The sequence below is a fragment of the Electrona antarctica genome (assembly GCF_951216825.1).
Source record: "Electrona antarctica genome assembly, chromosome: 11".
NCBI lineage: Eukaryota > Metazoa > Chordata > Actinopteri > Myctophiformes > Myctophidae > Electrona > Electrona antarctica.
In genome coordinates this window covers 20753584-20764382 of record NC_136792.1, presented here as the reverse complement: position 1 = coordinate 20764382, position 10799 = coordinate 20753584, and the positions used below count along the sequence as shown (strand labels likewise).

At 39.5% G+C, this 10799-nt stretch overlaps 2 protein-coding genes across 3 annotated transcripts in view; both read right to left on the bottom strand.

Annotated features, from left to right (window-relative positions):
* abhd15a (abhydrolase domain containing 15a) overlaps nucleotides 1-10799 on the bottom strand; it is a 374815-nt gene that overhangs the window by 113733 nt on the left and 250283 nt on the right. The window lies entirely within an intron of this gene.
* unc119a1 (unc-119 lipid binding chaperone a1) overlaps nucleotides 1976-10799 on the bottom strand; it is a 24788-nt gene continuing 15964 nt past the window's right edge. The window contains exons 2-5 of one of the 2 annotated variants that reach the window (XM_079514282.1): nucleotides 8913-9026; nucleotides 7574-7667; nucleotides 3473-3645; nucleotides 1976-2666 (exon numbers count right to left, since the gene is read on the bottom strand). In XM_079514282.1, the coding sequence (XP_079370408.1) occupies nucleotides 2554-2666; nucleotides 3473-3645; nucleotides 7574-7667; nucleotides 8913-9026 (494 nt within the window). In that variant the 3' untranslated portion in view covers nucleotides 1976-2553. The remainder of the gene's footprint in view (nucleotides 2667-3472; nucleotides 3646-7573; nucleotides 7668-8912; nucleotides 9027-10799) is intronic. The other variant, XM_079514283.1, reaches the window with a different exon arrangement.

Genomic DNA, 10799 nt, shown 5'->3' with positions numbered 1-10799 from the left:
ATGACCTTTTTAAAAAAAGTGGTCATGTGGCTCAATTTGCCCCAGGTAAGGGGTAAGTTGATCCAAGTCGAGGGGCAAGTTGAACCACATGATATTTTAATGTTAAAAGCTTAAACTTGAACAGATAATGTATTCACTTATCGATAATAATTTAATAACAGTTTTCCCTTTTGCAAATAGTCTTATTTATTTGTTTATTTATTATTTAAACAATATTAAGACAATTAAATAAAGTTTGTTATTCAGAACCTTATATTGCAAACTTCTCTTAAATGAGTATGCAAATTAAAGGTCATTCAGTATAATTTGAGTAGCAAAGACTTAAAAAATATGAATAGTGATTCCCATTGACTCAATTTACCCCCGGACATTAGTTCATTTTACCCCTAGCCACCATTTTAGAAAACAATGACTAGAATAAGCTACTTCAGACAATTTATTTGCCAAATGATTGACATGGTTCTATACATTGGCAAATCATCAACGTGTCTGATATTACATTTTAGACCTAGGTTCATTTTACATTTTACAGGTTCAAATTTTACTTTGACCGACAAAACACGTTTTTTGTATAAAAGAATGTTTTCTACTTTCCCCATGTGCTTCCCAATTTCACAGCCAGGTGTAAATTATGGATGCTTACTAGATTTAAGGTCACATGGCAACACAGTTTTCTAGATAAAGGGGGTGGTTCAACTTACCCGCTGGCTCATCTTACCCCGTTCTCCCCTACATTTAAATTTATAATACAAATACAATCAACGGTTCTCCTGAATAGTCACGGTTGACATGCTACACAAATGACAGTGAACAGAGATAATACAAATCAAACCAATACAAACTAATTCTAATACCATGCCAACTCCTGTGAAATTACACGTCTTTAGCATGTTGGGTTACTGACTTTTTGAATATTTTTTTCTAGTCTAGTCACGTGGTCTAGTGGTGAGATTTTCATGATTGGCTGGCCTCTACGCCAATGGGAGACTATCCATATACAGCCAATGGGACACTAAGCCCCACGGCCAATGGGACACTAAACCCGCTCTCGTAAGGGTCTCCCCCACCGCATCATAGACTGCAAACACGACTACAGAAAGCCCCAAGGGTACAATATGCAAGAGAATGGAATGCAAGCTGATATATATGACTTTCTTGTTTTATATAATTTATATGGAATACATTTTACATTATTTGTAGGCTACATTAAAACTGGTGAAGCCCATTCAGTGGGGGAGTTCAATAAAGAGTGTATCTTCCGGAGCAGTTTTTCAAATCAAAATTTGTGGCATGAAAGTAATCTTTCCTACTACAGGAAGCTGTGGAAGTTGTTAGGTTGCTAGACATTTGTATTATACAAAGTTATACAAAGTTTTTTTTTAAGATTTAGCATTCATGCTTTCTATTTGTTCAACATGCACATGATTAAAAATGCATGCAATATTTTGTGTTTGGAACAAAAACATTAGGCTTGAATGAAAGACACGGATAAAGTAAAACAGACCACGCTGAGTTAATACGCCTTGGCCTACATTGCACCTTTAATTAATTTCCTTTCAAATAATTTGGTGTGCAATACTACTGTTTTTTTATTACAAAATATATTTTTTATTTTCTTTTTTTCTTTCTTAAACCAATGCATTAAAAAACAAGCCAAAAAAAGGATATTGAAATGATGAACTTTTGACTGTTTAATGTATAATTGTTTCTTTCAAAATTATATTTTACATTTATCACATCTATATAAATAAAGTTTGTATGTATTCAGTACTGCATGATTATGTACTGGAACGGTAGGCCTATCAGTTTTTGACCTTTTGCTATGGACTTTAAAAATATGATATAAAATACATTATATGAGGACATGAACACAAAACACTTCTTTTCACAGTGACAGTTCAGAGTATCTATTTTGCTCTGTACTCTTAACATCATTAAAAAATGTGCTTATATATAACTCTAAATAGTAAATATCAATAAGATTCAGTAAGGACGAGGCATAATTTCAAATGTTGGGAGTTCATTTTATGTTGTGCCAAAAGATTAAAAAGACATGAACATTGTCCAACACAATGGATCAACCGAATAATGCCGAGCAGAAAGATTCACACATCAATTGGCTTCCATTAAGAGGATTTTATTTAATGCAGTGAAGTTTCGAGCAACGCAGGCTCTTCTTCAAGTCTGGGATATATGTGTGCGCTGTGCGTGCCTGCGTGGATCTTTCTGCTCTAATCTTAATTTCAATGTATTTTTATCAAATATAAAATAAAATATAATATAGTTCGCCATAAAGAGTGGTCTGAAAAGTGGTCTGAAAAACAAAGGTAGCCTATGTGTAAACTTAATGTCTGTTTTGCATATGAAATTGTACACACAATAAATACTGGTGGAACCATAAAGTCATTTCAAGAGGGCGGGACAGGAAATACAGCCAGGGAGTTCAATGTACAACACTCATCCATCAGTCCATCAGTTTTTGGTCCCTTGGGCTAAGTTGTAGGTGTCTAGACTAGAAGAGAGGGTGGAAGGGGGTATAGTATTCCACTGTTCCTATGGTCCGCCACTGTAGGAGTAGTCTGCTTTGTTGTGCATCACCAACTTGTTGTCCACGAAGTAGAAGCTGTCCGATTGCGTTTCATAGGGGTGTACGATCATCTCACGCACTAAGAGAAGGGAGGAACACAAAACAAAACATTCAGGCCTTCTGTGGCCCTATGTACCGTGTGTGTGTGTGTGTAGTGTGTGTGTGTGTGTGTGTGTGTGTGTGTGTGTGTGTGTGTGTGTGTGTGTGTGTGTGTGTGTGTGTGTGTGTGAAAGAGCGAGATATTGATGTGCTAGTAGTCTTTTCAAGCACATCCATGCACAGTAAAATCCTCAGTGTTAATTTAACTCATATAACTGTATATTTTCTGTACTTATACTAACGCATATCTGCTAATATTTTAACTGCCTCTACATATTAGGTTATTATGTGGAATTATGTGTTTTTAATTAGTTTTCTTTCTATCTCCATTATTTTCCCCTTTCTTGAAAACTTAAATTTAGGGGCCCTTGTACGATAAAGAATCTCACTCACTTATTTACACTTGTGAACTTGTGATGTGACAATAAAGTTTAAGTTGAGTCATTGTATAGGTACTCCTGGTCAAATATAAGTAAACTACAAGTAAAAGTTGTACTTGAGTTTTAATACTGGAGTAATTGCTTAAAAATGTATTCGGAAAGGTCTAAAACACTTTGGGTCCCTGGGGTCACTTCCTAGAAATGTAGTTTGTAGTGTAGAAATGTAGTGTCAAGTACAATATTTTTCTCGAAATGTGTTGGAGAGAAAGTCATAAGCTTCCAAAAAACAACAAATTCTCAAGTATAGTATATATATATATATGTATATATGTTTTGTTTTTTTTACTTAAGTACTCAACTGTCCACCACTGAGTGTACGTGTAGGCCTATCTACTGGTATACTCACTGACATCCTCCGGCAGTGCAGGGAACTCATAGATGTGTTCGCATGTGTTCTTACTGCTAGGCATACAGAAGCCAAACTCAAAGTCAAAGCTCTTGAGCAGCTGTTCACGGAAGTAGTGCCTCTCGATCATGCGGAAGTTGTTGATGGGCATATCTCCTACTGTGAACTCCACCCTGTGGAATCGCGAGGAGAAAAAGGATGACAGCCCACAAAGCAATTACACAAACACTCACATCTTCTTCAAATTCAGTTCAGTTATAGCCTAATTAATATAATGTGAAAGAAAGTAAAGTTATTTTTACACTTGAGATTTAATATTAGTGTGGCAGCGGTGGCCGAACGGTTTGCGGAGCGGTCTTGATACCGGAAGGTCGCCAGTTCGAATCCCCGGACCGGCACGTTAAAATTACCACCGTTGAAGTGCCCTTGAGCAAGGCATTGAACCCCAACCATGAAATGTTCTATGAGCAGGGCGTGGCTGTAAACAAGCATCTCGAGCTTAGTCCACTTACCCTGGGTAAACAAAGAACTTTGCTTTGCTTTGCTTTGTATTCAAATTACTTTCCTGTCCTGCCAAGAGGAACACAATTATAATGAATATATATATATATAATATATATTATATATTACTGTAACCCAGGTACAAAACATGGTAATCTGACTGTCAATCATGTGATCAGTTGTTATGAGGAAGGCACACATGAACCCTGACATAGGTTGCACATAAATGGGCCTCCTGGTGGCGCTCGAAAAGGCAGAATTGAAAAATGCAGGCCAGATGTTTTTCCTTGGGCTTTAGGGAGTGTGCACACAATGTTTTGTGCATACAAAGTATTTTGCAGATTGGTGCATGCAAAGACGTGACTTGGGCTGTTATAGCGCCACCATGAGGCTGATTTGAAAAGTGGCATTGCTTCTTCAGCCTAGTGGGAATATGCGTGCACAGTTTCACTGCACTCGGGCCCTGCGTTCATTATTTGCAGCATTTTGTATACAAAACGGGCCAGTCTTGAAAACTTTGGAAGGTAATCTTAGCCAATCAGTGTAGTATCTGAGAAATCCAACAGACTTGTCATGATCAGATGACTACAGTGTACCGATTTGCGTGAGATTTGGATGAAATCTAATATAAATAAATGTGTTTTGCAGAAATCGGCCTCATGGTGGCGCTATAACTGGGAGATGTGGAAAATGCAGGCAAAATGTTTTGCCATGGCCTCTAGGGAGTGCGCAACTGCGCATCCGAAGTTGTACACAGATCGATGCAGTTATAGGTAAAAAGAGGAATTGGCCTGTTATAGCACCACCGTGAGGCTGATTTGGAAAAAATTAAGTGGCATGTCGTCCTCGGCCTAGTGGAAATGTACGGGTATAATTTCACGAAAATTGCACACTGTGTTTGTGATTTGTGGCATTTTGTTCGAAACAGTCAATCATGACTAATCATGCGAGCTTTGGAAGCCAATCTTAGCCAATCAGGATGGAATATGGGAAATGGTGCAGATCCGTGTTGATCCCATGACTATGGAGATAGTGTATACTGAATTGCGTGGTGTATGGATAAAATGTGTACGAGTAATATACAGAAATGTGTTTTGCCAAAAGAGGCCTCTTGGTGGCGCTATAACAGGCCGTTGTGGAAAATTTGGGGCATCCAGGGAGTGTGAGTGCAAAGTTTGGCATGAACCGGGTTTACGATGCCAGAGATTAGCTGGTAACGGACGGACGGACACGCGGACACACACGGATGGACGGACGGACGGAGTGCAAAACATACTCTCTCCCCATGCCTTCGGCCTGGTGGAGACAATGATATATTCCCTTTGTATTTAGGGTTTCTTCCTGGAGGCTGAACCCTTGACAGTCAACCGTGCCAATGAAAAAAACAGTAATATAGTGACATCACATTATCAGCCCCTCCCCTAACCCCCCCCCCCCCCCCCCCCCCCCCCCCCCCTTTATCATACAACTACAGCTGTGGGTGCGGCTTAAGTTCAGGTGGATCACCACCCATCACCACCCACCAGGCAAACCAGGCATACTTAATGAACTGGTGGGGGTGTCCACATAAAAACGACATTTTAACAAACTAGTCCTTACCCGTTCTGAATATATGAACAGCAAATGATGTTGGCCAGATGGGGCAGTAGATAGTACTCTCTACTGCCCCATCTGACGGAGTCAGGTTAATATAATTATTATTTTAGGGTGTAAAAAAATCATGGCACTCCATCTTTAACTCACTGTGTGTGTGTGTGTGTGTGTGTGTGTGTGTGTGTGTGTGTGTGTGTGTGTGTGTGTGTGTGTGTGTGTGTGTGTTAAAGTGATACGCGGGACCTCCTCTGGTGGTACGCAGCAACTAGTCTCCAAAAAAGAAGGTAAAAGTGGAGGGTTACCAACCGTCCCATATCATATATGGAATCGTCCCGTATTTGGACACTGTCCAAAAATTAACTGATACGTTACGCACTTTGTTCCGTATTTTAAGGTCGGGTCGGGGAATAAATTAAATATGACGGGGCTATTTATTTGAGACATGTTTATGTTGACTTTGGGCATAATTTTACTGAGGTTAGGTTTAGGCATAGTTTTACTGAGGTTAGGTTTAGGTTTAGGGTTAGGTTTAGGCATAGTTCCAAAACGAGAACTGTCCATCACAGCGACTACTAGCCAATCACAGTGGGGCTTTCTTAGAACTGCGATGGGATCCATAATAACGCGTCTCTCTCCCCATTTCCTGTCAGCCTACTGTCACTCTGTCCCTCTATAAAAATAAAGGCGAAAGCCAACAAAAATAAAATTATTATTAGAATGTTTGTTGCACAGAATGTTAATTTTTAATGTTTTTCATAACCGTTAAACGAAGCTCCTTAATGGTTAACCAAAATCTCCCATAGTTACTCCCAAGTAAATACTTCATAGATGATTTTCGTTGTCAGGCAGTGACCTATTCACTGTATAAATTAAACCACAATCAAAGACTCGTTGTTGTTACATTTTATATCCACAAAAATATTCTCTTGAAACTCTCTCACCAATGCAACTTTTTGACAAATCATGACCTATACGCTATGAATATAAAGCAGTAATCCTCTACTTATGTCATTGTCAATATTCTCAGAAAAATATGTTATATTGTAGCTGTCTACGTCAACAGTCTACGTCAAAGAAAGACAGAAATGTTGTCTACTTCTCTCTGCTTTCAGAGAGCTTTCTCTGCTTTCAATTTGTACATCTCCATCCACTTTTGTATGTTTTACACAGTAGGCCTATGGTTGATTCATCCTCAATAGCGTCCTGGGCTGAATGATGGTCTAACTATCCACTATTTATTAATAGAACACATAAGAGCTTGTGCCCGGATTGAGTCGGATGCTCAAAAACAAAAGAGTATTATATAAATTGTGGATCATGGTAAATGGTAAATCTAATCTAATTATGCTTTAAGAAGCATGTAATGTGGCAAACTAGGGGGTTTTCATGATTCTGAATATATTCCAAGCATTAGTTTTGCACGAAAAACACTCATTGGGCTAAATTTGGCCATAGCCACTTGCCCATATGTGTTGACCTCATCACATGGATCATAAAAAACCTTGAACCTTGATTACTGTTGCAATTTCTTTTGGGTCAAATCTTAGATTGACCCAAATACCGCTCTGTCAGAGTATAGCAGCAGGACTGAACCATCCTCTCCATGTGCATTTGGAATCATGACTAATGAATCTTGTTGTGCTATTTTCTCTATCTTGTGTGCATGTTGTTTTTGGTAGTCTTTTGTGTAACAGTCTTTTGTGTTCCGAATCTCCTCCTTCTGGTAGCGCAATTAAGTGTCCTTTAGCAAGACTCCCTTTAATGTCTTCCATCATCATACGGTAGGTTGGTTGGCAGCCTGGCATGCAGGCATGGCTGCCTCCATCACAGTGTGTTGTGATTTGTGAATGGGTAAATATTTATGGCATACATTGATAACGTTATCCCTTGCTTTTCTTCTCACATAATACTTTCTAGTTATTCTGGAGCACACACAGACAAACACATAAATTATTTATCATATCCGTGTATTTTCGATCATGAGGTAATGTTTCATGTGCTACTTACGTTGCTCCAACCTGCCGCAGCTGCAAGAAGGCTGGTGTGAACTGGTATCGGACAAATCGACCAGCATTGGGGTCACAATCCGTCCTTCCACCCGCTACAGAAAGAAAACGTGATTAGGTCCGTGGTCTGTTATCTGAGAGATCTTCTGACATGTGATCCACTATTTTGGTTTATTTTGGTTATCATCGTATTTTTAGGGCAACCAGACTATTGTAATTGTAACACTTTATTAAAAAAAGACCTGCCCTCTTCTGATTGTCCGGGCCCTAAACCTGCCCTTGTCTGATTGGCCGGGCCCTAAACCTGCCCTGTTCTGATTGGCCGGGCCTAAAAACCTGCCCTCTTCTGATTGGCCAGGTCCAAAAACCTGCCCTCTTCTGATTGGCCGGGCCCTAAACCTCCTCAGAGACCATAAGGGCTATAAAACTATAAGGGCTCCAAAACTTGGAAGGGAGGGTCATAATAATTACTAAAATTAATTAACTTATAATTACATCGGTCGGCCTCATGGTGGCGCTATAACAGCCCACTGTACGTTTTGGCTTATAACTCTTGAACCGTAGGTCGTAAAATCAAAATTTCCCTGGATTCATTGGGTCATGACGCATCTCCCCATATATAGCCCATTTCCGTCGGGATAGATTTTCCGCCATTTTGAATTTTCTCCAAAACACACTTTTTCGGCACACATGATCTCTGGACCTCGTCGTCCGAAGTTAGTGGGAGGGGCCTACGTTTACACAAAATGCCACAAATCACGAACGGAACGTCCAATCCATCCCAAATTTGAATCACATGTCCCCGGTGGTTTAATCAACCCAGAGCCAAAAGCAATTCCATTTTCATCCAGAGGGGGTGCCACAAATGCAAACGTTTGTTGCAGATTTGTTTTTTTGGGGGGGGGTGGGGGTAAGTCCCCTTTGATTTACTTACGCACGATCACAGGTGTGACGTGACATTGTAATTGGCTGGCAACATTTGTGGGAGGGGCCTATATAAGCAACTGTGGTAACCACACGCAACTTTTCTAGTTTTAAACTGCATTTGTGTATGGATATTTCAGCAAAACCAGAGATCTGGAGGTGCCACCAGCTGCGGGAAAGGTTCCAAATTGAATTTAAAAACATCTTAACAATTAAATAAGCATATCAGTATATCTTAGAGAAAGAATGCTTATTATAAAGGGTTACAGGAAAACAAAATTATAATACAATAATGATGTCCATCTTTTTTGGAAATGCGTGAATCCAAGTCATTGCAAACAAAAAAATCAAGAGTGTTGAATTCTGTATTATACCAAAAACATTATTTCTTTGCTGATGGAGGAGGTGGAGCTGACCTGGTGCTGGAGGTTTAGTGATCTCAAACAGGACTGTTCCTGTCTCCATGTCACGGATCTTGAACCTGGTGAAGTCTATCATGTGAACGTTTTGCTCCGGAGAACATAGGTAATCTGAAACAGAGGAACACACTCTGTTAGGTGTGTGTGTGTGTGTGTGTGTGTGTGTGTGTGTGTGTGTGTGTGTGTGTGTGTGACAATCTGTCAAGGTATCCTGACATCCACACTCCACTCTGTATAAACCATCATGATTCATCATAACAAATGGATGTAGTGCATACAAAAATGTGTATAGGCTATTGCTTGCCACGACAGTATTGTTGACCTAGTATCTGATGCAGCTTGAAAATATACCAGTACCAACCATTACTTGGAGTCATAACAAACCTTGGGTATCGATGTAGATTTGCCATACTGATATTTGGAAGCCTGGGCCAGGTACATAAACTGACCATGAGTGGCCTAACAATAGCTGGCATGACAAAGAGCAAAGCCAAACAACTTACCAAATACGGCTTTGTTTTTTCATTATTATAAACGTCTGACATACAGTGTACTTCAGCTGTACTTCATCAATCCACAATCAAGCTACACTAGCTCACAAGACACGCGCTTTACACACACACACACACACACACACACACACACACACACACACACACACAACGACAGAGATGTAGCGATACAATAACACTCGATATGCAAACAGCAAAATATTGTATTGTTTGACTCTGTAGTGTCTATTTGTACGTCTCTAAATGTTTTGATGAATTGAACATGGTGGACCCTCTTGTAAACAAGTGTAATGCTTAATTGGGTCGTCCACTCACAGTTAACAGCCTTTGTATTGAGTTTGTGCTTGAAATGTACTGTAATTCTGCAAACTGTTAATAAATATTTCAATCAATCAATCAATCGTATCAAATTGTATCGATATACTAAGTACTGCTTGTGCATTGAATTTAGCTCCTCTTCTTGGCCACATTCTTGACCCAATTTACTTCCCTATGAGTCATCTCTCCGTGAGCGACAAGAAGGTGTAAGAGAAGACATCTTCATTGGCAATTACTGCCATCGCCAGAGATGACTGAACCGGAGGAAGAAAGAAAGGCAAAGCTTTGTGTGACCTTATGAGGTGGGAATGTTCACAGGTTTCTCAATTACCGGTAGTCTGAACAATTTCTAGAACTTGGACTAATCTATATCTGGTTGAAACTTCATTTCTGATAGAATTACGGCAGAAAACTGTGCATTTTACACAAGAAAACTAGAAGCTATATTGAATTTTTACTGTCACCATTTATCATGTCAAAATGCATATTCATGCCAAATTTGATGCTTTTATCTCAAAATGAACAATTGTGTCACTAATCTTCTGCACTATATATCCTTCATCTTATGATAAATAGCTGATCTACAAGCTCAAGCTCGCAACCCGTTATGATGCAGTGCGTTGTGAGCTTGTAGATTGGCTATTTTTCCTTCTCTTTTTTTGACAATTTATTTGGCATAGCAAATCGGCTTAGTGTCTATTTTTGTACAACACAAACATTTACATTCCCATTGTCAATGAATGGAGAATTGTATGTCATAGTGTCTGAGCAAATCGGCTCAGTGTCTACTTTACGTCATGATGATGTACAATGATAAGAGCGCCCCTCACTTCACACGGGTGTGATTTTAATTAAATAATTAAATTGTGATATTAGAAAACACAAATATTGGTGCTCGGGTTGCACAGTGGTAAAGTATAGGCTACCTGCCCACCACCACAGAGTCTGGGGGTTCCAATCCACTGTGGTGCACCCGGCTTTGTCGAGCATATTATATCAAGTATATGAACACAACTGGCCCATGTCCGGGGGAGGGAAGCCGGACGGGAGGATG